Below are 22370 nucleotides of genomic sequence, written 5' to 3'. Positions count from 1 at the left end.
TTCAAATGAGGCTCCATACACGACAGCCAATCAGAACAGAGCTTATCTACATATATCAGACCTAAAGGTGCAGTAACAAAAGCAGCCTGTTTATCTCTGAGGGATAAAGAGAGACCCATGTAAAAATGAATTAGAGCTGTTTTGGTCAAGTAAAATTGTAGATTAAGTGATTTTGCCAGCCTTTTTCTGCAGTTGCTAAAATGAACCACAAGAGGTCAGCAGAGTGTTCTGTTCTGGGCGGGTATCAGCTGTGAGTGGTTCTAGATTGTGATTGACTCACTGACTGGGATCAATAATTAACTGTGCTTGATCATTAAACTCCAGCTGAGCTGCAGATTCACAGGCAGTCCCGCCTCTCTGCTGAATGAACGTTTTATTTTTAATGGAATAATTGATTTATTTATGGGACGAGTGTGGCTTTATAGGTTTTGATCAACCCTCATCTCCATTATTATTCATTTACATTTTTTAATATTTCATTTTAATATATTTTCGGAGGGGTGAGGGTGGGGGCACAGCTTGCTTGTTCATACACTTTTTAATTTATTTTATTTTATGTTTAGGACATATTTCTAGGCTTTCAAATCACACTAACAACAGCTTATGGGTTTTTCAAGTTCGTATGTAAACTATAATGTATTTTAGTTTAGTTTAGTATAAGATTTTGGTATTATTATAGGTGGTAGCTTGGGGGTCCATAGGTCTCTATGTCAACTTACACTGCATTATTATATTTTCCATCCATCCATCCATCCTCTAAGCCGCTTCTCCATCAGGGTCGCAGGGGGTTGCTGGAGCCTATCCCAGCAGTCATCAGGTGGAAGGCAGGATACACCCTGGACAGGTCGCCAGTCCATCGCAGGGCAGACAGACAGACAGACACAGATAGTCACTCACACCCATGGGGCAATTCAGCATGTCTTTGGACTGTGGGAGGAAACCGGAGAACCCGGAGGAAACCCACACAGACACTGGGAGAACATGCACACAGAGAGGACCCCGGTCACCCGGCCGGGGAATCGAACCCAGACCCTCCTCGCCACCGTGCCGCCCTTATTATAATTTCAATATTTTTAGATATTATTCTATTTATTGTATTAATTTCTGCTCAGAGATGGCACTCTTAACAAAAAAGGGTTCTATATAGTACCATAAAAAGTACTGAATGAATTGTCACAGAACCCTTTTTTGCCATATAGAAGAACCACTTTACAAATGGTTCTTTAAAGAATCATATGCAGGTATTGAATCAGAACCATTTAACCATCCAATAGAACAATTTATGCACTCAAATGGTTCTTTGCGTGTTCACGGTTGTCAGGATAAGCAGTGTCTTTGCTAAGGAACGCTTACAGAACCGTCTCTTTGAAGGAGCAGAGTGCAGGTTTCACAGGTTTGTACCTGTGACTGTTGTCTCTGACTGGGGGACGCTGTAGGTGAAATCTGGGCTCAGTTCTCAGGCAGTTTGGCTGCGGTCCCGGCTGACGGAGGCCGAGGGGAATTTAACCTGCAGCAGCTCCACAAGGACGTCCCGCCTCGGGCAGAAAGGCCGTCTGCTAAATGAAACAGACTTTTTTCTTTATTGTATTTACAGTTGAGCATCTCAGGAGGTGTAATTAAACATAATTACATAAAACATTCATATTATTCAGACTATAGATACAGTGTGTAAACACACACACACGAGGAAACCGCAGGGCCTTCATTGGTCTTCAGAGTAAGGCCTAAACATTTCTGTGAAAGAAAAAAAATACATCTGTAATTTTTATTTAATATAAACATCATTTTGTATTTAAAGCACTTTAGTAATACTCTTACTACATTGTTATTTTTTGGTTGAACTACTCAACATAAACTTGTCCAATCAGGATTGTTCTCTCTGTGGTATCTAGGTAGACACCAGCCAAGCTGCACTCCCATTGGTCAGGACTTCAGGAGCTGGACTGAAGGCCTCACATGCTCGATTAACTACCAGCACAGTTAGGAATTGACAGAGGAATCAATGACACTCTGATTTACTTCTGTTCTAAAACAGGAGCCACAAGCCAAATAGAATCTGCTCACGACCTGTTTTTGTCCCTGGGGCTGGACTCCCCTGCTCTAGACCTTCTGGAGGTTCTAGATATGTCACAGAATGTGAATACAAGCTGTAGTCTTAGCAGGTTCCGGTTAGTTGTTAGGAATGTTAAACAGGGCGGCATCTCTGTGTCACTGTTTACTGAAAGAGTCACTATAAAACTGTGTTAGTGTCTGTTATACAACAGTTAGTTCCGGCTATGCAAGCTGATTGGTTGACAAGCGTTCTAAGTGTTTTTTCACAAACACTGTATCACTCCGCTGAGACGCCGTTGCTAAGCAATGACTCTGACGGCTGTTGGAGGCGCTTGAGACGTTTGAACGTTTTTACTTCTGACTTTGCCACCAACAGAAAACGGATGCTGTTAAGGTCACATCTGACCAACAGCCGATTTGGTCTGACTCTGAAGACGAGACGACACTAAATTCCCAAACTGTCGTCTCCACTGAGCAGCTTTTCAGTCGGCAGCTGTGACAGAAGAACAGCTGAACAACCTGGAATCAGCCAGAAATGAACCCAACACCATTCGCCAAACTAAACGGGCTGTAAGAAGCTTTACAGACCGGCGGGAACAAAACAACATTAATACTGATCTGGACAAACTGACCAAACTGAGCTGAACCTGATATTGGCTCAGTTTTATGGCTCAGTCTGATTTGGTCCGACTCTGAAGATCAGACCACACGTTGGTGAATGGAGCTGGGTTCATTTCTGGATGTATCAGTCATAGGTTGGTCATTGTTGGTCATTTTGCATCAGTACCATAGATACTAGTAGCATAAATTAAATGATAAATCAAATGAATCATATTTAAAAATGGCCTTTTACTGTATGTAAAGTCATCTGACTATCAAAACTAGAGATAATTAGCATATCACTGCACTGCTGTCGGCGCAAAACCTTGTATCTCCATTTTTCAGTTTTTGACATAATAAACAAATTTAGCAAAGGCAAAAGCTTCATTTAGAACCATGGTTTCTACATAGACCCATTCCATGGTTCAATGGTTCTTCAGACTGATGGAGAATGTGCTGTATATCTTTTTACACATTGTTACGATGTCAAGCTTGTAACAATAGCAGAACCCTTTCTGGTGCTATAAAGAACCAATTTCAAAAATGTTCTATGTAGAACCATCTACAACACACTCACCATCAGTGTGAAGAACCCTTTCACCATGCAGAGAATGACAGCATGAAATGGTTCTCTTGCACTCTAAAATGAGATGGTTCTTCAGTACAGAACCATGAACACTTAATTAATGGGTTGTTTGCATCACGTGCTGTAGATGGTACCCAAAAGGGTTCTTCTATTGTTAATAGAAGACGGTTCTGTATAGAACCATTTACAGCACATTCTCCATCAGTCTGAAGAACCATTTCATAATGAAACAAACCCTTTAATCATGCAAATGGTTCTTTGAGTGTTCATGGTTTTACATAAATCATTTTCTTTATTAAAGAACCTTTGAAAAACCATCGTTTTTAAGAGTGTAGAACTCATGGTTCTAAGTGGAACCATTGAAGAACCCTCGGAGAACCATATTAGTTGTGTGTAATGTTGTAAAAGAACTGGGCGATTGAGCTCTTTTTCTTTGCTACAGGTCTGTTCGGCTGGCTGATCTCTTTCCCTCTGGTCAGCAGGTCAGTGTCTTACCAGCTCTGATTCGTCCACTCAGTCCTGATTTATACGGCCTGTTCTGAACAGCTGGTGTTGAATGTGTACGAAGCCAATACAAATGCTACGCGGTTTAGATTCAGTGCGGAAGAGAATGTAATACAAACCTTTAGCAGGAGAGACGGCACTTCTGTGGTGAGACATATCCTGGAATTAGATCAAATAATGCAGCTGAATATAGAATTTAGAAATGGCTTTAACTCAAGGACACGCTGACCCAGCTAAAGGCTTCACAGTGAGGAGCTGCAGAAACAAACAGAAGCAAAAAACAGACACAAACAAACAGAAACAAACAAACAAAACAGAAACAAACAAAACAGAAACAAACTGAAACAAACAAACAGAAGCAAACAAAACAGAAACAAACTGAAGCAAACAAAACAGAAACAAACAAAACAGAAACAAACTGAAACAAACAAAACAGGAACAAACTGAAACAAACAAAACAGAAACAAACTGAAACAAACAAAACAGAAACAAACAAAACAGAAACAAACTGAAGCAAACAAAACAGAAACAAACAAAACAGAAACAAACTGAAGCAAACAAAACAGAAACAAACTGAAACAAACAAAACAAAAACAAACAAAACAGAAACAAACTGAAGCAAACAAAACAGAAGCAAACAAAACAGAAACAAACTGAAACCCTGTGAATTATAATAGTAGCTATGCTACTGCTGTCATACAAACTGAACTTCTTTTTAATATTTTTAATGTAATTTAAAAAAATAAGGATATAGTGGCAGCGTGAAACCTACACCGTATTTCTGAATGAATCGAAACCTTACTTGATTCACTTACATGAAAGAATGGAATATTTGAAGGAATCAAATCAGTGATTCATGATGTAGACTAGAATATAGACAAAGTGACGGCCAAAGAAATATGATTCACCCCTTTGATCAACTGATTTGAATCAAGTGATTCAAAGCTCACCTATAGCTCGATTCATTTATGTTTGTTATCACACAAATGTAACTTCTAGTATCTTCACAGTACTTCTGAACAAATGAAAAATCATATAACTTGATTCACTTAAACAAATCAGGAGAATGAATGAGATATTAGAATATTTTAAATCAGTGACTCATAGATTCTTATATAGACATATAGACTATGCTCAAAGTGGCAATATGAAAACTTCACAGAATTTCTGAAAGGCAAGTGGTTCAAAGCTCCCCTATGACTCGGTTCGTTTGAGTGAAAGAATTGAAATAGTAAAGTGATTCATAATAATAATTATATTAAATTGTGAATTATAGTAACCTTAGTTAGGCTACTTTCATCACACAAGTGAACACTGTACTTCTATATGAATCAAAAATCATCTAACTTGATTCACTTGAATCAAGAGAGTGAATGAGAGATTTGTATATTTGAAGAAATTGAATCAGTGAATCATAGATTGTAATATAGACATATGATAACCACAATAAATCGATTATGGTCAAAATGGCATTATCAACCCTTCAATGTACCAATCTGGGTGGTGAATCAAATGATTCAAAATTAGCATATATGCAAATCAATTGATTTTTTAATTATAATAACCTTAAATATGCATCTGTTTTCACACAAATGTAGCTTTTTCTTAGATAAACATAAAGACATAAACAAAGGCAGACTAAAATTTACTTCATATTACTAAATGAATCAAAGGTCGTCTAACACGATTCTCTTAAAAAAGAAGATTTGAAGGAACCAAATCAGTGATATGTACATTGTTATACAGCCATATGACATCCACAATATATAGATCATATGACGATATTGAAAAAATCAAACCACAGCATTTCTGAATGTCCAGTCTGGGTGGTGAATCAAGTAAAGTGATTCAAAACTCACCTATTGCTCGATTCCTTTGCGCAAAAGAATCAAGTCCATAAAGTGATGCATAAAATTTGCATTCATATTGAACTGTAAATTTTAATAACATCAGCTTGGCTACACTGTCTGAGCGAATCAAAAACCACCTAAATGAATCAGAAGAGTGAATGAGACGTTAGAATATTTGAAGATATTGAATCGGTGAATCATAGACTGTTATACTGACATACAACAACCACAAGCGGTACCGGCGCATCCGAGCCAGAACCACCAGGTTCAAGAACAGTTTCTATCCCCAAGCTGTCAAACTGGTCACACCGGCAGCGTCGACCTGAGCTTAACAACAACACTACAGTCTGTTACTGACCAGCCTGACCACCCAGCACTCTACACACTGAGCTCCACCAGCTCAGAGGACTGTATGCTGTGCACCTCATTTCTGGCTAAGCCTTATTTCTAGTATATTTATATATTTATACTGTTACTGTTTATTTAATATGTTACCTGGACATTATGCTGCTGCTCTGTACCTGCACTTTATATACAGATCACTGTTTACACCACTAGTACTTCTGCATTTACTGTCCTGCAGTTCACCAGCACATTTCTGTCTATATACCTGATACACTCGAATATCTGACTATGCACTAACTGTCTATACGTCCAGTACACCTATAACACTCGCCTATACACATCTTGTCTAGTCTTTTGTCTTTGCACTGTTTGGTATTTATCTTTTATTACTGCACTGGAAAAGTAGCCTGATAGTGTTTCATTATACTGTACTACCCTGTATTGTATAATGACAGTAAAGTTGAATTGAATTGAATTGAACTGAATATATAGATAATCAGAATCAGAACCAGAATCAGAACCCTTTATTGATCCCAGAGGGAAATTGCAGTTGTTACAGTTGCAGCCATTTATGTAAAAGAATAAACACTTTTATAATTTAAAACAAAGATAAAGAGAAACCTGCAATATGTACACGAGATTTAAGCTCTTCTGAATACAGTAAAGTGGCGGTGACTATGATAATAAATATGAATCATCTGGTATAAAGCAGGTCAAATTATTGTCCCTCTGAGTTTTTGCACACAATTATTATTATTACACATATGAACTGTTTGGTATTGAGTTGATGAACCAGAACAGATGAACCACACACTGTGAATCACGCACTGAGGGTGGAGCTATAGAGTTTGATGACCACAGGTAAGAATGACCTCTGTGGTCATTTCAGTAGAACGAGTCTTGCACTGAATGAGCTCCTGTGTCTCATCACTGTGTCATAGAGCGGGTGAGAGCCATTGTCCATGATGGCCTGTAGCTTAGACAACTGGTCAAAATGGCATGATCAATCTTTGAAGGTGCCAATGTGGGCGGTGAATCAAATGATTCAGAATTCGTCGAGTTCGATTCCTTGACGCGAAAGAATCGAATCCATGCAGTGATACATAAAATTAGCACTCATACTGTATTGTAAATTTTCATACCCATAAATAGGCTACACAAACACAAATACCGTCACCGCATTTCTGAATGAATCACAAATCGACTCGCCTAAATGAATCCGGACACTAAAGAAAAGATTTGCATATTTGAAGAAATCGAATCAGATTGCTACACAGGCAGAATTGCAATATGACAGCTTCTGAATGGTGACTCACGAGTCAGTTCGATTCCTTGAAGCGACGAATCGAATCCGTAAAGTGAGGCACAAAATTAGCATTAATATTGTATTGTAAATTTTAATAAGTGTAGCTAAGCTACACACACACAAATACCCTCACGGCATTTGTGAATGAATCAAAAATCGAGCTGGTGAATCAGGAGAGTGAGAGGATTTTTCAATGAATCGAATCAGATTGCTGAACATGCGGAGTTGCAATATGACAGCTTCTGGATGGTGAATCACATGAATCAGTACGATTCCTTGAAGCGAGAGAATCGATTCTGTGAAGTGATTCGTGTTTGTTTCTCTGCTCTGGCCCTTTAATTGCTCTCCTCCTGGCCGAGTACCGGGCTCACAGCCCAATGACAGCGCGCCATGCCGCTGCCGCTGCCGCTGCCGAAGCTGGACGGCTCTCCCGCGGCCGAGGAGAATAAAAAAACAGGTAAGAACGATCTGGGGAACAAAACGAGTAAATGATGTGTTTCGCGGATGAAGATAAACGAGTGTTAATCGCGGAGGAACGCAAGGGGAGTGCATTGCCCCCCGGCATGCTGGACTGGGGGTCGCCGCTTTGCATTGTCTACATTGTATAGGTAAGTCAGCGTCTTATTCGCCAGGGTCTTGTTCGAATTTTCCGTTCCATCTTAAATGAGGCGCCAGAACGTGACTGCTGCACCATTTAAGGTGGGACGGGAAAATTCGAACAAGACGCTGGCGAATATATATGTAGTGTGTGCTCAGCTGGGTCTGAGTCGGGGCCAGTTACCCCCCCCCCCCAAACCCCCCCACCCCTTGATGTGCAAATATTTGTGCACCTCTACCCGGTGTCTCGTCCTATGAACACGACGCGACTTGTCCATTTAAAACGCGCTGTCCGCCTCTAAACCAGCCACGCTGCTTGACCGACTGTCATCAGGAGATTCAAACCCAGAAATCACTGATGAGTCTCTTTGATCCGCCGTAGTGGCAGCCGCGTGCTAAAAATGGACATGATTGACGTCCCTGCGAGCAGCCGCGGTGCTTTATGAAGGTAGCGGTGCGGCTTTGTGTGCTGCGTGCGGGCTGTATCTGCTCTCTGTGCTGCTCATCCATGTCCATTTGGCTATGTGGCATCATGCGTTGCTCATCCAATGTTCAAGCCCCACAGACAACGCCTTGAGCTGCAGTGATGTGGCTGCCTGGCAGTGGCCCTCAGCAGTGTGAGGACCATGAGGCTTTAAAGGTGCTCTCTGGCTTTTAGCAGCCCGTCTGTTGCATCTCTAACACACGGTCAGTTACCACAGAGAGCCGTTTCAGCATCATCTGTGTATTTGGGAAAAGAACGGAAAGCCTACCGGCTCAAAATGCATTCGTAGTAGAAAGCAACGGGCAGTTGTTCCAGGTGGTTGCCAGGTTTGTCGCTTGGTGCGAAGGTGTGGATCGTTTCTTCACGGTTTTGGTCCTGTGCTGTTAGTGTTGTCCTGCTCTAAGGCTAGTGACCAGATCAGGTTTGTGTGTCCAGACATCACCAGCTTATTTGCATAGGTTGCCGTGGTAACGTCGTAGGCATTAGTAACCATGTAGCTGGAGTTCATGAGGCATAAGTGAGAATCTTCGGCGCTGATCTTGAACCCCAGCACCTCCTTCACTCTGGATTTGACATCGGTGTTGTTTGCAGTGTGGTGAGTGACATTAAAGACACTTTCAAATGTTTTCTGGGCGTCCAGAACGTCCAGATTCGGCCAAATGCTGAGGTCAGGATGTGAGTCATTCTCTGGAAACGTCCATTTTTGTGTCCCTAGCGTTTACAGATATATCACACTTGTTACAACGTTGTAAAAACGTTAATCTTACAATTTATTTGCACTTTAAAATAAAACAATCAGTTGTTTTCACAATTAGCCATCAGTTCAGCAATACTGGTTTTTAAATCAGTCGTATAGGATTCCAGGCACCACAGAAGAGCTCCTCCTCTGTCATGTGTGAAGGCTGAGGCCGTGTTTTGAGGTAAAAAAACATGTTTTTCCGCAATTATAACTGCAGTAATCTGTACATGACTATGAAAAATATCTCATTTAATTGACAAAGAAGACAAAAGGCAAATAAATTGGCTAAAATATGTGATGAAAGTTGCGTCACTGGTGTTTCCGCGTAACAAAAACTCCCTTATTTTCTAATAAAAGTCACTCTGATGACGTCATTCGATTTCCATTTACCTGTTTTCTGAGGATCTATGAAGAAAAGCTCATGGTGAGTCCACTGTGTCTCTCAGCTCTCAGAGATCTTCTCATTCAGCTCCTGATCTCATATGAAGCTTTTAGCTGACGTCACTGGTGTGACCGACTTTATTCTGAGGTAATTGTGAAAAAATAGAATATAAATGGATTAAATTCCATATTTTAGTGGACGTCCCCTGATGGACAGCGTGTGGTTTGATGTTCTGTAGCAGCCGTTTAGTAAAATGTATTGATCATTAAAAACGTCTCTGGTGTTTTCTTCATTATGTGGAACACCGATGACGATCGGTAACACCAGTGACTCCTACGAATAGATAAAAAGAAAAAAAATTGTAGATTGACTCATTTGCCAAAATTCAGATATGGGTTGGCAGTCTGAACATAACCTAAAACACCCATAAACATCTGTGCTTGTAGTCAATGTGTAGTTTGCCATTATCATCCAGATGAGCCCTGGGTCTAGGCCGGGCAAGGGTGACTGCTGTTTTTCGAAAATCGCCCTGTTTTGTGCTCCATGATCCACAGACAAGTTTCTGAGCTCACATGTTTCCTCTTAAATACTGCAGCGTGTTCAAGAAATGCTTTTGCGTATTAGTTTTAGTTTGTGCATTCTCTAGCCTTTATCGCAGTTTATCGTTATTTTGCTGAGGACTCTTATTGTAGAGGGTGGGTCCAGGAACTGCTGGGGGAAATGTGTAAGAGTTTTCTTGTGCTGAAGAAGGAGTGAGAAAGAGACAGGAGCTGGGTAGTGAATGAGCTGTTAGAGAAAACTGTAGCTGTGGACGACAGCAGCTGGAAAACAAAGCACCACAACTTGTGCGAATGTGTCTCTTTTAATAGTGGTGAACTCTACAGTGCATTTCAATCAGAATATCAATGCGTGAGGTCGTTGAAGCTGCACTATGTAAGATTTGAGGATTTGGAGACCTCTCTGGTGGAAATGTGTAATTGCAGGTAACATGTTGGAGAACATTTTGTAGGGTGGGCTGTGCTTTGCCCCCCTCCCCTGAGCAGATGAAAGAGAATTCAAAGAGAACTCCGTCTGAACTTGGAGCCAGACTTTCGTTTTGAGTCTGGGCATTTGACGTTAATACGTAAAGTCATATGGTATAACAGACTCCCGGCCAGACTCACCATATTTTAGCCTGTTTGATTTCACATTTATACATATTCCATATTGCACTTTGTTTATGTTCCTATAAATGTCATATTGCACAACTGTTAATATTGGTATCGTTTACAGTACATAGTCACTTAAGACCTCCACAAAACACCCCACACAAACCAGCAATTGCGGTAGTAGTCTCGTGGGGCCAGGCGTGATCTTGTTATAAGGACATCTGAGGAAAACCAGACCAGATTTTGGGCTAAACATGGGTCAGAACATATTAGATGCCTATTAGAGTGGAAACTAAACATCACCTCAAGAGAAAACACTTCTGTTAGCTATAGCGTTTGCTAGGTAGCTTGTTTTGTTGTACTCTGTTAAAAGAGCATGTGCTAGAGGGTTTGGGGGGGGTGGTGCTGCTGTTAGTGGCAGAAGCTGAACAAATTGTCCCCAGACATGTATTTTCATTACTAGATCATGTCTTGCACCGCAAGGCCAGTGTAGTAGTTAAGAGGCATTGACAGTTTTAGGCCACAATTTGAGCAGCTGCTGTTATACGACTGTGAATTCGTGTATCTTCGGTTTCCAGTCATGTGATTTTTCTGTTGTTCCCGCCATATTTGGGACCAGATTTCTGGCTTTGCTTCACTTTATAAACATAACCGGAGGTGAAAAATAAACTAAATTTACTTTCCTTACTTTGGAAGAGAAAAACGTTCCTCGACAGAGTCGATAGAACAGGTTGAGATCCTTACACAGTTTCCCCCTGAACTCCTGATCCCACCTAAACTGCTGGAAAAGCTACCAAATTTGTGTTTTCCTACATTTATATTGATCTCACTCTCAGCCCCTCCCCCTATTCTGGGGAGTCTCTCAGAGCATTTAAAAGCACAGAAGCCCACCGGCTCTTCACGTCAGGGTGGGCAAAGGATCCCATGGTGTTCATAAAGAGGAGATAAACTCTGATCATAGGAGGGAAACGACATCAGCTCATTAACACAGACGGGATCAATGCAGGCCTTTAGATCATTTAGCTGATGTTATCAGCCGAGAGATGAACAGGTGTCCCCCTAACGGAGCTGCGGACCACCGGGCTAACTTCACTCTCTGTTTCTGATTTAAATGACGTTTAAATGGAGAAACAAACGTTAAATATCAGACTGAATGTCGTGGGGCGGAAAACTACGTCGTGGTTCTGTAAGTTTGCTGGAGCAGCTAGTTCAGAGTTCAGCTCCGGTCCTGAAACCCCTGCCCTGCGTTACTGGTTTCCTGGTATTATCAGCTGATTAATCCCTTCTGGAGCTGAACGAGGCGTGAACAGCAGAGAAACACTGAACTGTGCAGAGCAGCGGCTCCAAACCTGGAGTGAAAACACTAAATTAAAGGTCTGAGTGTCTCTCGGCTTCTGAGGCCTCTTGCAGGTCGATCATTCACAAAGCACAGCTAATTAAAGGCGTCGCTCAGCGCAGGCGTCGCTCCCTGATTCGGTCCTCAAAATGACAGCGACGACACAGCGTGACGTCACGTGAAACGCGAGAACAGAAGAAGGCCGTCACACACTGGACGCACCGCGTCATGCATCGTCCTGGAGCAGGTAGAGCCCAAAAACTCCACGTTCAAGTACATTTTTACGCTCTACTCATATAAATTGAATAAAATAAAGCACCACTCGTCCTGCTGAGTATCAGTTTACTACCCCTTCACAGACTGGCTGCTTCCCAGCGGAAAGACATGAGCTGGAAAAGGCTAGGCTAGTAACGTTAGCTGAGCTAGCTTACCATTAGCGTCTGTCTGTTTATCTGAAAGAATGGCTGCCTTTCTCTGTGTGGATGTCAAGCCACGTGTGACCTACTGAGGCTTTCTGTGGTCTCAGTATGGCTTTAGTTCAATGTAGTAATGGTGAAATGCTGTGTGACGCGCTGAGGAACTGAACAGTGCTCAGGGTCATGGAGTACAATAGTTCTGGATATCTGGACGCGATGCTCTGTATCCAGCTGCTGGAGTTCACACTGTACGTGTTTTGCTGGTTGTGCAGTGCAAATAAAAGTATCTTGTCAAGTAAAATGATCTTAAATATAGTAAATAAATGTAATATTTCTCCTGTTGCCATTATTTTAAGCTAAATGTTAGATTATTTACCTCATTGCTAGACAATTTTTTAATGTTTTCAGTAATTTTATTAAGTTTTCTCACTATTTTGGTGATTATTTTGCTTGTTTTAAGGAATGAGCTGGAAACCAGCAAAACTATAGTGAGTGCCAGCGCAGTGAGATCATTTTACGTGACCTAAAACTATAAAATATCTAGAAATAAGATAATGATCTTTTAATTAGTACACAAGCATCTCACAATGGGAAATACTGATGGATGGGGTAGATTTCAGGTCATTTCGGGTGAAAAGCCCATTTCTGCGGTGTTTTGGGAGGGAGACGCAGCCGCTCAGCGTGTCTGTTGGTGTTGGGGTGTATGAATGGGGTTGGAGGGGCTGCGGCTGACGAGCCGGTTTTGTGTCCTGCTCTCAGAGCAGCTCACAGATAAACCGATGAAGCGATGCAGCCGCAGTGAGTGGAGAGGTGATGTCTGTGAGACCTCAGGGTTTCCTGCCTGACGCTGCCTGGAGCAGATTTACGCTCCGGTCTATTTCCATCTCTTTAACACGTTGTAGTATTTCAGCATGCTGTGAATTGTGGGTAATTTGCCTTCTTTGCTTGGGTACACACAGCTGTGTATGTCCACCTCGAGTTCAGAGAGAGAGAGAGAGAGAGAGACAGAGAGAGAGAGAGAGAGAGAGACAGAGAGAGAGAGAGACAGAGAGAGACAGAGAGAGAGAGAGAGAGAGAGAGAGAGAGAGACAGAGAGAGAGACAGAGACATAGATAGATAGATAGATAGATAGATAGATAGATAGATAGATAGATAAGAGAGAGAGAGAGAGACATAGATAGATAGAGAGAGAGAGAGAGAGAGAGAGAGAGAGAGAGAGAGAGAGAGAGAAAAGAAAGAATAAGAGAAAATGAGAGAGAGAAAGGAGGAAGAAAATGAGAAATAGAGAAAGAGAAGAAGGAAAGAGACAGCAAAGATGGAGAGCTGGAGTGATGGAGAGAAAAATAAAGAGAGGAAATGGAGAGAAAAAGTGATGACTTAATAAAGAGAAAGAAGGAGAGAGAGAGCATGAGAGAGTGAGAGAGAGTGAGAAAGAGAGCGACAGAGAGAGAAGGACAGAGAGAGAAAGAGTGAAAAAGAGAATGAGAGAGAGAGAGTGAGAGAGAGAGAATGAGAGTGAAAAAGAACGAGAGAGAGAATGAGCGAGAGAGAGAGAGAGAGAATGAGAGATGACTGAATAAAGAGAAGGCAGGAGAGCGAGCGATAAATAGAAGAGGAAAAGATTGAAGGAGAGAAGAGAAATAGATGAGAGTAACAGACAGAGGAAGAGAAAGAGGACTGACACAGGAGCAAAAGGAAGAGATGGAGAGAGAGAAAACAGAAGGAGAAGGACTGAAAGAGAAAGGGAAGCAAAAAAGGAGGAGCAACAGTAAAGGAGGAGTAAAGAGGAATTAGAAGAGGAGACACAATAAGAGAAAGTGAGAAAAAAAGAGAAGGAGTGATTTCTGAGAGAGAAATGTGAAGAGAGCAAAAGAGAGAGGGAAGAAAGGGGAGAGAGAAAGAAACAGGGGGTAGGGAGAGAAAGAACGGTATGGGAGCAATAAATACAGAGAAAGAGGGGGGAGAGAGAGAAGAGAGAGAGAGAAAGAAGAAAGTAGAGAAAAGAGAAGGAGAGAGGTGGAGGAGAGAAGAGAGCAAGAGGAGAGAGAGGGGGAGGTAGGAGAGAGAGAAAGAAAGATGAGTGAGAAAATAGAGGGAAGAGGAGAGAAAGAAAGCGAGAGAGTGGAGAGAGAAGGTAGGATAGAGGGAGAGAGGGGATGAGGCATGGACGGAGAGAAGGAGTCAGTGGATAGAGGGAGTGAGGGATGGAGGGAGAGAGGGAGTGAGGGATGAAGCGAGAGAGGGAGTCAGTGGATAGAGGGAGAGGGTGTGAGGGATGGAGGAAGAGAGGGAGTGAGGGATGAAGTGAGACAGGGAGTCAGTGGATAGAGGGAGTGAGGGATAGAGGGAGAAAGGGAGTCAGTGGATAGAGGGAGAGAGGGAGTGAGGGATGGAGGAAGAGAGGGAGTGAGTGACGGGGAGAGAGGGAGTCAGTGGATCGTGGTCTCCTGAGGTTGATGGAGCTGTTAGGATGGAGATGAATGTGCACTCGTTCATTACAGCAGTAACGGTGTCGGACGGCTCTGCTGGGTCACGCTGACAGGTGAAGTGCAGAACAGAGCAGTGGAGACAGAGACTGGATGACCCCAGTGTCTTAAAGGAGCACTCACCGGTTTTTAAAGTAAAGGGGAACTCCATCGATTTTTAAAATTTCTGTACATCCTGTACAGCTCGGTCATTCAGAGCGGTTTGATATGAAAAGCTCCATTATTATAGAGAAACTAACCAAGGGTCGCCACAACTAGAACACAAATATAGACATCTTATTTACTATCTAGAACCACCAGTGAACCTACACAAGTCTTCAGAGTTTATATGGAATGTTGATGATGGAAAATTGAACTGTGAAACAATAGCCACGTTTATATGTAGCCTGATAATCGGACTAATAGCTCAATCGGAATATAACACGTCCATATAAAAACCTCAGTCAGAATAGTCTGGTCTGATTGAGGCCAGTCAGAATACAGTTTCTATCTGATGGGTCGAGGTGGGTAATCCTGTAAATAATCCGTTAAATAGAAGAATAATATCCGTGTAAACGCCTGTATCTGATTACATTCCCTATCGGAAAGTTGATCTCTGATCTTTAAAAGACGGCGATGGGACGGACGTCCAGCTTATGTGTCTCAGAGCACGACATCTTCCTCTCGGCCTTCTTTAATAAGGACATGTGAAGGACGTTTTCCTGAGTCTGACATCATTTTAAAGCAGTTAACAACACAGTCACTGCTCACTGCTGCTCATCTCACTCTGACTGGACTCACATGATCCTGGTTGTCATGGTAACGTCTACACTAAGTGGTTCTCTATGCACACGCATTATTATGAATCTGATTAGTTTTGTTGTGAACGTATACAGAGATTTTCATCAGATTGTTGAGTAGAGTGAGAAAAAACACCTCAGTCTCGGAATGAATTCAATTGGATTGGCAAAAATGTCTCAGACATCATAATCATTTCATGTAGGAACTTTCTGTGAGGGAGCTTTTAGAGGTGGACGTCTGGTTCCTGTCACCACCACTGTGAACAGTTCTGATTGTGAGTTTATCTAGAACAGAGCGTTTCACACCAAACCGCTCTGAACGACTCTGTTTACTTCTTAACCAGTTAATCATGCTGAAATTTAGAAAATTTGGTGGAGTTCCCCTTTAAGTCTCAGTTCCAAACTGAGTGGTGAGTCAACATGTGACTCGAGTTTTACCTCAGCTTGGAACACACACAAACACACACACACACACACACACACACACACACACACACACACAAACACACACACATGCACACGTGAGTGCGTTCAGTCCAGTGCGGGAAGTGTCCTCTCCGTCTCTTGGATATCTACACAGCCCAGATGACCTGGCCATCTGCAGCTCTGCAGCGTCTACACGTATTTCTCTCTCTCTCTCTCTCTCTCTCTCTCTCTCTCTTTTAAGCTCGTTCGCTCACTCAGAGCTGCTCACTCACAGGAGCGAAGACAGGTGTGCTTTTCTTTCCTCGTCAGCTCGCTAGCGGTCGCCATGGCAACCCACTCCATGGCGGTGGCCTCATCACTGCATTCATCATTATCGCCAGCAGCAAGTGGTCCACACCTCCGAAATTACACAGCGAGAGAGAGAGATCACATAATGAGAGAGAGAGAGAGAAGAGAGGGAAGAGAGGGAAGGAGAGAGTGAGAGAAAGAAGGAGAGGGGGAGAGAAAGAAAGACAGGAGTGAACAGGAGAGGTAGAAGACAGATGAAGAGACATGAAGACACAGACAGGTAAGGAGAGAGAGAAGGAGAGAATGGAAGAGAGGCAGAGGGAAAAGAGAGGAAAGAAAGAAAGAAAGGGAGGAAGAAAGACAGGAGAGAAGGGGAGAGGTGGAAGAGAGAAAGAAAAAGAAGAGAGAGAGAGATGGATAAGGAGAGAGGAGGAGAGCACTGGAGAGAGGGAGAGACAAAAATGGGGAAGAGACGAGAGATAGACAGAAAGCGAGGGAGAGAGAGAGAAGGGGAGAGAGAGAGAGAACAGAGAGAGAGAGAGAGATAAAGGGAGAGAGAGAGAGAGAACAGAGAGAGAACAGAGGGAGAGAGAGATAAAGGGAGAGAGAGAGAGAGAGAGAACAGAGGGAGAGAGAGATAAAGGGAGAGAGAGAGAACAGAGGGAGAGAGAGATAAAGGGAGAGAGAGAGAACAGAGAGAGAGAGAGAGATAAAGGGAGAGAGAGAGAGAGAACAGGGAGAGAGAGAGAGATAAAGGGAGAGAGAGAGAGAACAGAGGGAGAGAGAGAGAGATAAAGGGAGAGAGAGAGAGAGAGAGAGAGAGAGAACAGAGGGAGAGAGAGAGAGATAAAGGGAGAGAGAGAGAGAGAGAGAGAGAACAGAGGGAGAGAGAGAGAGATAAAGGGAGAGAGAGAGAGAGAGAGAGAGATAAAGGGAGAGAGAGAGAGAGAACAGGGAGAGAGAGAGAGATAAAGGGAGAGAGAGAGAGAACAGAGGGAGAGAGAGAGAGATAAAGGGAGAGAGAGAGAGAGAGAGAGAACAGAGGGAGAGAGAGAGAGATAAAGGGAGAGAGGGAGAGAGAGAGAGATAAAGGGAGAGAGAGAGAGAGAGAGAGAGAAAGAGAACAGAGGGAGAGAGAGAGAACAGAGGGAGAGAGAGAGAGATAAAGGGAGAGAGAGAGAGAGAGAGAACAGAGGGAGAGAGAGAGAGATAAAGGGAGAGAGAGAGAGAGAGAGAAAGAGAACAGAGGGAGAGAGAGAGAACAGAGGGAGAGAGAGAGAGAGAGAGAACAGAGGGAGAGAGAGAGAGAGAGAGAACAGAGGGAGAGAGAGAGAGAGAGAGAACAGAGGGAGAGAGAGATTGAGATTGAGATTAAGCTGAAGGTCTGAAACGCTGCTGTGTTACACGCTGAGCTCAGGCTGGTTAAAGTTTACAGTGACAGCTTCAGTTGTTTGGTGTCTGAGGTTTTCTGTAGTTTTAGCGCTGAAGCTACGAGGATTTGCATCTACAGTTGTTAGACCATTGCTATACTAGACCAAGTGGTTGCTAAGGTGTTGCTAGGCTGTTGCTGTGATATTCCAGGTGGTTGATAAGGTGTTGCTAGGCTGTTGCTGTGATATTCCAGGTGGTTGATAAGGTGTTGATAGGCTGTTGCTGTGGTATTCCAGGTGGTTGATAAGGTGTTGCTAGGCTGTTGCTGTGATATTCCAGGTGGTTGATAAGGTGTTGTCAGGCTGTTGCTGTGGTATTCCAGGTGGTTGATAAGGCGTTGCCAGGCTGTTGCTGTGGTATTCCAGGTGGTTGATAAGGTGTTGCTAGGCTGTTGCTGTGATATTCCAGGTGGTTGATAAGGTGTTGCCAGGCTGTTGCTGTGGTATTCCAGGTGGTTGATAAGGTGTTGATAGGCTGTTGCTGTGGTATTCCAGGTGGTTGATAAGGTGTTGATAGGCTGTTGCTGTGGTATTCCAGGTGGTTGATAAGGTGTTGCTAGGCTGTTGCTGTGATATTCCAGGTGGTTGATAAGGTGTTGATAGGCTGTTGCTGTGGTATTCCAGGTGGTTGATAAGGTGTTGATAGGCTGTTGCTGTGGTATTCCAGGTGGTTGATAAGGTGTTGATAGGCTGTTGCTGTGGTATTCCAGGTGGTTGATAAGGTGTTGATAGGCTGTTGCTGTGGTATTCCAGGTGGTTGATAAGGTGTTGCTAGGCTGTTGCTGTGATATTCCAGGTGGTTGATAAGGTGTTGATAGGCTGTTGCTGTGGTATTCCAGGTGGTTGATAAGGTGTTGATAGGCTGTTGTTGTGGTATTCCAGGTGGTTGATAAGGTGTTGCTAGGCTGTTGCTGTGGTATTCCAGGTGTTTGATAAGGTGTTGATAGGCTGTTGCTGTGGTATTCCAGGTGGTTGATAAGGTGTTGATAGGCTGTTGCTGTGGTATTCCAGGTGGTTGATACGGTGCTGATAGGCTGACAGTGGTGGAATACGAGGTATAGGAATAAGCGTTATACATTCTTTATGTGGAATAACTCTGTTTCAGGATGTTGAGCTTCCTCCATTCATTCATATGACGAACGTAATGAACGAACGCTGTGAGCTGAACCAGTTACAAAGCACAAGCAACCTGTTTAGGTATGGGTTCTACCATCCTGGTAGATTTGTGGTTCCAGCTCTAGAGCTGTAGGAGTGGCGTGTGTGGTGTGGAATAATAAGAAGAAAATTAAGAAGCATAGTTTGAATTTTTCAAGCTAATGATGTTGCTTATTTCAGGCCAGCTGTGAAAATGTAGCTTTTCACAGGTTTAAGTGGTGTGTGTGTGTGTGAGTGTGTGTTGTGGGTCAGAGGTGATCAGCACTGTCAACTATTGTTTGTGTTTGTGTGTATGTGTGTGTGTGAGACTCCTTGCCAAAGCTCAGTGCCCTGCAGCTCCTGACTCACCTTCTCCACATCAAACACAGCCGTGTCCAAACGCTTACACACAGGCCACTTACTGTGTGTGTGTGTGTGTGTGTGTGTGTGTGTGTGTGTGCGTGTGTGTGTGTGTGTGTGCGTGTGTGTGTGTGTGTGTGTGTGTGTGCGTGTGTGCGCCTTTTATCCACACAATTTCCTCTCCGAAATCACCATTTGTCACGCTGCTCACGCTGTGCTGTGTTTTGTACTGAAGTGGAGTCACTACTGTCCTTAAGCTCTGTGTGCATCTCCTGCTTTAGACCCCAATAACACTGCACAGAACAAGCCTTCAGAACCCTGTGTACTCTTCTCTTCTCTTCTCTTCTCTTCTCTTCTCTTCTCTTCTCTTCTCTTCTCTTCTCTTCTCTTCTCCCCGCTTTTGTTCTCTTCTCTCCAACCTCTTCTCTCCTCTTCTCTTCTCTTCTCTCCTCTTCTCTTCTCCCCGCTTCTGTTCTCTTCTCTCCAACCCCTTCTCTTCTCTCCAACCCCTTCTCTTCTCTTCTCTTCTCTTCTCTTCTCTTCTCTTCTCTTCTCTTCTCTTCTCCCCGCTTCTCTTCTCTTCTCTTCTCTTCTCCCCGCTTCTCTTCTCTTCTCTCCTCCCCTCTTCTCTTCTCTTCTCTCCTCTTCTCTTCTCCCCGCTTCTCTTCTCTTCTCTTCTCTTCTCTTCTCCCCGCTTATCTTCTCTTCTCTCCTCTTCTCTTCTCCCCGCTTCTCTTCTCTTCTCTTCTCTTCTCTCCTCTTCTCTTCTCTTCTCTCCTCCCCTCTTCTCTTCTCTCCTCTTCTCTTCTCCCCGCTTCTCTTCTCTTCTCTTCTCTCCTCTTCTCTTCTCCCCGCTTCTCTTCTCTTCTGTTCTCTTCTCTTCTCTTCTCTTCTCTAATCCCCGCTTCTGTTCTGTTCTCATCTCTTCTCTCCTCCCCTCTTCTCTTCTCTTCTCTCCTCTCCTCTCCCCTCTTCTCTTCTCTCCTCTCCTCTCCTCTTCTCTTCTCTCCTCCCCTCTTCTCTTCTCTTCTCTTCTATTCTTCTGTCTTCTCTTCTCTCCTCTTCTCTTCTCTTCTCTCTTCTCTTCACCCCTCTTCTCCCCTCTTCTCCCCTCTTCCCTTCTCCCCTCTTCTCCTCTCTTCTCTTCTCTCCTCCCCTCTTCTCTTCTCTTCTCTTAGACAGCTAGTTAGCTTGCTAGCTTGTTAACTGGATTGCTAGGTCAGTAAGTTGGGTGGTCATTTGCAACTTAGTTGCTTACAAACCTCCTCCATCTGCTTCACATCTAAACCGTCTGACTTTGCAGATAAAAAAATAATACTCTAATACTCTCTCTGTCTCTCTCTCTCTCTCTTTCTTTCTCTCTCTCTCTCTCTCATTCTCTCTCTCTCTCTCTCTCTCTCTCTCTCATTCTCTCTGTCTCTCTCTCTCTCTCTCTCTCTCTCTCTCTCTCTCATTCTCTCTCTCTCTCTCTCTCTCTCTCTCATTCTCTCTCTCTCTCTCTCTCATTCTCTCTGTCTCTCTCTCTCATTCTCTCTGTCTCTCTCTCTCTCATTCTCTCTCTCTGTCTCTCTCTCTCATTCTCTCTCTCTGTCTCTCTCTCTCTGTCTCTCCCCTCAGGATGATGCAGTAAGGCCTGTTTCACTCTCTGAGGGACGGAGTCACTCTCTTGTCAGATCACTCCCCCTCTCCCTCCCCCTCTCTTCCACCCTCTGGTCTCAGAGATGTACAGCAGCACTCGGGGTGTGGGCCACATTGAGGGCAGCCCGGTGCGATCGCCCCGTCTGCCTCGATCGCCCCGTCTGGGTCACCGCCGGGTTACGAGCAGCTCCTCGGGGTCCAAAACCCTCTCTATGGAGAACATACAGTCTTTAAATGCTGCCTACGCCACCTCAGGCCCCATGTACCTGAGCGACCACGAAGCCGTAGGCTCCACCGCTACGTATCCCAGAGGCACCATGACGCTGGGCAGGGCATCCAATCGCGCTATTTACGGCGGCAGAGTGACCGCAATGGGCAGCAGCCCAAATATCGCGTCCATCGGTCTCCAGCACGCCGACCTTTTGTCGTATGGCGGTGACCCAGGCTCTTTGGCCATGTTACAGCATTCCCACCAGCAGGGGGTGCTGCTGAGGCAGGCCGTCAGAGGCGGTGGAGGTGGTGTGGAGCTGATGGAGCTTCAGGCCCAGCTCAGGGACATGCAGAGGGAAAACGAGCTCCTCCGCCGCGAGCTGGACCTCAAAGAGAGCAAGCTGGGCTCCTCTGCCAACAGCATCAAAAGCTTCTGGAGCCCTGAGCTGAAGAAAGAGCGAGTGATGAGGAAAGAGGAGGCGGCGCGCACGTCCGTCCTGAAGGAGCAGATGAGGGTGACCCACGAGGAGAATCAGGTTCGAGGTGTTTCTGCTTTTTAGTCACTGAGCTTTGCTGTGATTAACGGCAGCTGTGTGAGTAGAAGGGCTGCACAATATGGAAGAGTGACTGACTTTTTGCTACTCACTGTGATTGTGATGTATTAAAACTATATATTTTGATAAAATTGAGTTTTGCTGCCGTCTGTGATATGAATAATGAAAAGACTGATGATGCAATAAGAATAAACAACATATTCTGCAGCCCTGGTCAGTAACTACTAACATTAATCTAATCTTCACTGCCCATCAAACATTTGAAGACTAGTTTTTCCAAGTATTTTTAACATAAATCACTGTGTTTTTGGTGGTTTTACAGTAAATTAATAATAAAGCATAAGCAGTTTTATTTAGAGGAAAACAAAAAAAACAGAAAAACAAAAAAAAATGCGCTCAATAATCTGATCATAATCGGATTCCTGCAGTTATCTGATTATTCAAATAGTCATGTGAACAGCACACTCTGATTTCTTAGATTGAAGTGAGGTCTAGAAATCTGATGAAGAAATCTGATAAAGAGGCTGGATTGTAGCTCAGTAGTCAGATTTCTCAGTGCTGTGAACTCTGATTTCTTTCGGATTTCTCAGACTGAGCATGTGTGAAAACAGACCGTGGTACCAGAAATAAGCCTGCTGAGACCGACAACGTGAAGGGTTTAAATATTCTTCATCTTCTAGATGATGTTTGTTCATATTTTCAGGTGAAGTGGCTCATTTA

At 43.5% G+C, this 22370-nt stretch overlaps 1 protein-coding gene across 5 annotated transcripts in view; it reads left to right on the top strand.

Moving 5' to 3' along the window:
• The first annotated feature begins 7569 nt into the window (after positions 1-7569).
• The window catches only part of erc2 (ELKS/RAB6-interacting/CAST family member 2), a 130303-nt gene continuing 115502 nt past the window's right edge, over positions 7570-22370 (top strand). For 3 of the 5 annotated variants that reach the window (XM_037532492.1, XM_037532493.1, XM_037532489.1), the window contains exons 1-2: positions 7570-7700; positions 20866-21632. In XM_037532492.1, coding sequence (XP_037388389.1) covers positions 20970-21632 — 663 coding nt within the window. In that variant the 5' untranslated portion in view covers positions 7570-7700; positions 20866-20969. The other 2 variants (XM_037532490.1, XM_037532491.1) reach the window with 2 other exon arrangements.

Source organism: Pygocentrus nattereri, chromosome 21 (assembly GCF_015220715.1).
Source record: "Pygocentrus nattereri isolate fPygNat1 chromosome 21, fPygNat1.pri, whole genome shotgun sequence".
NCBI lineage: Eukaryota > Metazoa > Chordata > Actinopteri > Characiformes > Serrasalmidae > Pygocentrus > Pygocentrus nattereri.
The sequence above is the reverse complement of the archived record's forward strand: the minus strand, read 5'-3'. Positions and strand labels throughout refer to the sequence as shown.